General features: G+C 40.1%; 1 protein-coding gene across 2 annotated transcripts in view; it reads left to right on the forward strand.

Moving 5' to 3' along the window:
- The first annotated feature begins 3885 nt into the window (after nucleotides 1-3885).
- The window catches only part of CCDC81 (coiled-coil domain containing 81), a 39443-nt gene continuing 39250 nt past the window's right edge, over nucleotides 3886-4078 (forward strand). For both annotated transcript variants that reach the window (XM_004683271.1, XM_004683272.1), the window contains exon 1: nucleotides 3886-3964. In XM_004683271.1, the coding sequence (XP_004683328.1) occupies nucleotides 3886-3964 (79 nt within the window). The remainder of the gene's footprint in view (nucleotides 3965-4078) is intronic.

Consider the following 4078-nt stretch of genomic DNA (forward strand, 5'->3'; position numbering starts at 1 on the left):
CTTGTCTCATTTAAAAAAAAAAAAAAAAGGTCTTTATTATTTATAGATACTTTCTTTTGCCATCTAGATTTTCTGATAGTTAGCCATCAATCATAGTTGTCTTCTGAAACTGAAGGCCCCAATCAGGCTCTTTTTTGGTTTTGTCTTTGGTGAGGAATGTGTAACATTAAGACCAGAGTTACAGAAAAACAAAGGATTTATTGATAGATAGGAAGAAGAATGGGAAATCTGTGTGAGTGGAGAGGGTTCCCAATTGGATAGTTACTAAGGGGGCAAGAAGCAGGTGCTTATATGGGTATAGTAGGCAAGAATGGGGATTTGGCCATTGGTTTCTTACGGATTGGCTGAGCCCACTGGGGTATCCTAGGCTACTGAGGTCCACTGGGTTTTTCTGTGTTACCCAATGTACCTTTCTGATACCAATTTTGGTACATTCATATTGTGCTATTATGTTGGTGTTGAGACCATACCGTTATTTATTTGTTTAAAGATTTATTTATGCATACAGACCTGGGGTACAGGCCAGAGGTACAGGGCATGAGAGGATTCACCAGAGACAGACTGAAGAGCAGAACAGGCCAATTGATGAAGTGCACTGCTGAGGGGAGCAGCAGATAAGACAGGAGAGGTCTGCCAGCCATGTGGGTTACCTCCGTAGCTGGGGATCAAATACGAAGCGGCTGCAGATAGCTTCATACTGTTGTGCTTTATTTAACCCGTTGCATTGCCAGGGAGAACCCCATTCCATTTTTTAATTGAATGGGGAGGGTGCTTCCTGGTCTGTCATTGTTTTGCAACTAACTAGGGTGATAAATGGACTTGGGGCTTGGGCACCCTGTCCCTAACTGACTGCCTATACCCATTTCCTAACTTCCTCTTCCACTATCCCCATATTTAATTCAAAATCTAATTTAATCATCCCCTTTCTCTGTTTACAATAAGTGCCATAAATTCCTCCTTCTTGCCACGAATGTCAGTCTCACAACAACTTTGGAAATCTGTTTGGCATTATCTTTTAGAATCTGCATTTCCACTATAAGACATTTCCACTATTGTTGAAAGAAATTGGAGACACAGAAAATGGAACAATATTCCCTGCTCATAGATTGTAGAATTGTCAAAATGGCCATTCTACCCAAAGCAATATACAGGTTCAACAAAATTCCGATAAAAATATCAATGGCAGATTTCAACGAACTGGAACAAATATGACTGAAATTCATATAGAATCACAAAAGACCCTGAATAGCAAAACAATCTTGACAAAGAAAAAAAGAGAATGGAAGTATCACATTTCCAGACCGCAATCTATATTATAAAGCTGCAATAATTAAAACAACCTGATACTGGAACAAAAACAGACATACAGACCACTGGCACAGAATTGAGAGGTCGTAAAAAATTTACATGTATATGGACAGTCAATCTATGACAACAAAGTCAAAAACATATGCTGGAACAAAGATCACCTCAATAAATGGTGCTGACATAATAAACTACAGCTGCATGCAAAAGAGTAAAGCTAGACCATGTTCTTTCCATACACTAAAACCAACACAAAAATGGACCAAGGACTTGGCTGTAAAACCGGAAGCCATAAAATACATAGAAGAAACCGCATTCCATGACATAAGTTCAATGCTGCCTTTAGGGATTTGTCCCTAGTAGTAGTAAGGAAAACAAAACAGAATAAACAGCTAGGCCTATATCAACGCAAAAACTTTTGTATAGGAAAAGAATTCATAACTGAAACAAAAAGACGCCCTGCTGAGTGGGAGAAAATATTTATATATATTGTACTTCTGAGAAAGTATTGTTATCAAAGATATGCAAAGATCTCAAGTTTTACAAAACAAAACATACCAATCAAAAAATGGGCAAAAACACTGAATAGACACTTCTTCAAAGAAGACATTAGAATGACAAATAGACACATGAGAAAATGTTCACCATTACTTATATGAGACAAATGCAAATCAAGACCACAATGTGATACCATCTCATGCCTGTGACAATGGCCCTTCTCAAAAAGACCAGAATCAGAGAAAAGAGAACCCTCCTACACTGCTGGTGGGAATGCAAACTGGTCTAGCTCTGTGGAGAGCAGTATGGAGATGTTTCAAAGCATTAAACATGGGTCTGCCATTAGATCCAGTAATTCCATTCCCCCAAATTCTATAATTTGAAAGGAAACACTGATTTGAAAGGAAACTTGCACTCTCATGTTAATTGCAACACTATTTACTAGAGATAAACTGTGAAAAAAAATGCTAAGTACCCCAGTACAGATGAGTAGGGCAAGAGGATGTGGTTTTTATACACAAAGGAATATGACTCAGAGATCAAAAAAGATAAGCTCATGTCATTTGTGGCACCATGGATGGAACTAAATGAGGTAAGTCAGAAGGAGAAAGACAAATACTGAATGGTGTCACTAATAAGTGGAATATAAAGTATTTAAATTAATGGTCAGATAAAGACAAACTGAAAAAAACAATCCTGGGTCACTAACTACAGAACTGAGACACCAAGGTGGGGGAGGGAAAGAGGGAGGCGTAATGGTCTGTGGTGCTGGAGATGGGTGAGTTGATGATGGGTACACTGTCATGGTATTACCTGAGGGTATTCCGATATCACCTCAGTCAATATAAAAATAATTCTTCATTTCCCAGTAATCTACTGCTAGTGATATATATCAGAAATGAGAATACATGTGCATTAAAGATTTAATCTAAATGCTTGTAGAGATATTTTTTCTAATAGTTCCAACTCAGTGTCTCTTCAACCATGAAAAAGATAAATTGTGTCATAATCATATAAGAAAATAACATGCAGTAGTGAAAACGAACGAATTGCTACTACAGGAACTGGGAACGAATTTCACAAACATTGAGTAACAGTCACACACAAAATAATACGTACCGTCTGATCACAAAAGTTCCAACACAGGAAAATCTAACTTAGGTATTTGTGGGTAATACCTGGAGGGTGAATGAAATGATGATACTGACAGAGTTCTCTTTCTTGACCTGATGAGGTTTACATAGGTGTATTCACTTCGTAAAAGAAATTAATATTCACTAAATGGGAGAGTTTGAAAAACAGTTGCGCAGGATGAGATTTGCCAAGTGTACAAGGAAGAGGGAGGAAAGAATGACTAATTAAAATAGAGATCCTCCAGACCTCTATTTTCTGGGAAGGCAGCCCAGGAAAAACCAAACCCAAGAAACAAATTCCAGTTCAAATTCAAACCCTCAAACTTATCAGGTGATTAAAATGTCCATTGCCGTGGGGAAAAATGTGTTCCCAGTTTTGTCCAAGGTGCTAATAGTGACCAAGTCTCTTCGCTGTCCAGAATAAGAATGAAGGAAAATATAAAGTTAAAAGACTTCGTTAATTTTAGCCTGACAGCTTGGAGCTCCCCATGAACCTTCATTATCTGGGGCCCCACACATTTTAGGGGCGGGGCCAAGTCCCCACTGTGACACCAAAAGCAACGAAACAAGCCTTTGTTGCCTCCTAGCAACGCAAAGCGTCCTACCCTCCCGGTCTCCGCATTATTGCTTGCAGCTCTGGCTCCTTCTCACTGAAACTCTCAGTGGCCTCTGGGGCTTGAATTGGCACAGGCTAGAGTCAGACAGCTATCTGATTCCCTGAGGTGAGAGTTGTTCAGGGACAACTAGAGCAATGAGCAAGGTGAGATAGAAAGTTTAAGAAAGAAAAAATCAATCAAGATTTGTTTATTTTTATTTTTAAGGTACACCCAAAGCTCCCAGAGTCAGGCAGAACTGAAAGGTGGGCAAATCACTTTCGTACAAACTCCATATAAACAAGGAAGAAAGGAGACCCGTTGAAGACCCAGCAGAGGCGAACCGGGTCCGAGAGATGTTGGACACCATTCTCCCCTCCCTGCAGGACGCGGAAAGGCAGTTGCTGCTCACGCTGCCCTCGATGACCCAGGAGGGTAAGACAAGAAGTGAAGAGAGGGCTCCAGGGGCTGAACCTTCACCAACGTGGGGCTCGGCCAAGGACTTCTTCCCCTGTCCTCTGGCTGGGAGGGATCTGGAGTGGCTGTTTA

Source organism: Condylura cristata, unplaced genomic scaffold (genome assembly GCF_000260355.1).
Source record: "Condylura cristata isolate star-nosed mole 26May11 unplaced genomic scaffold, ConCri1.0 scaffold00015, whole genome shotgun sequence".
Classification (NCBI taxonomy): Eukaryota; Metazoa; Chordata; class Mammalia; order Eulipotyphla; family Talpidae; genus Condylura; species Condylura cristata.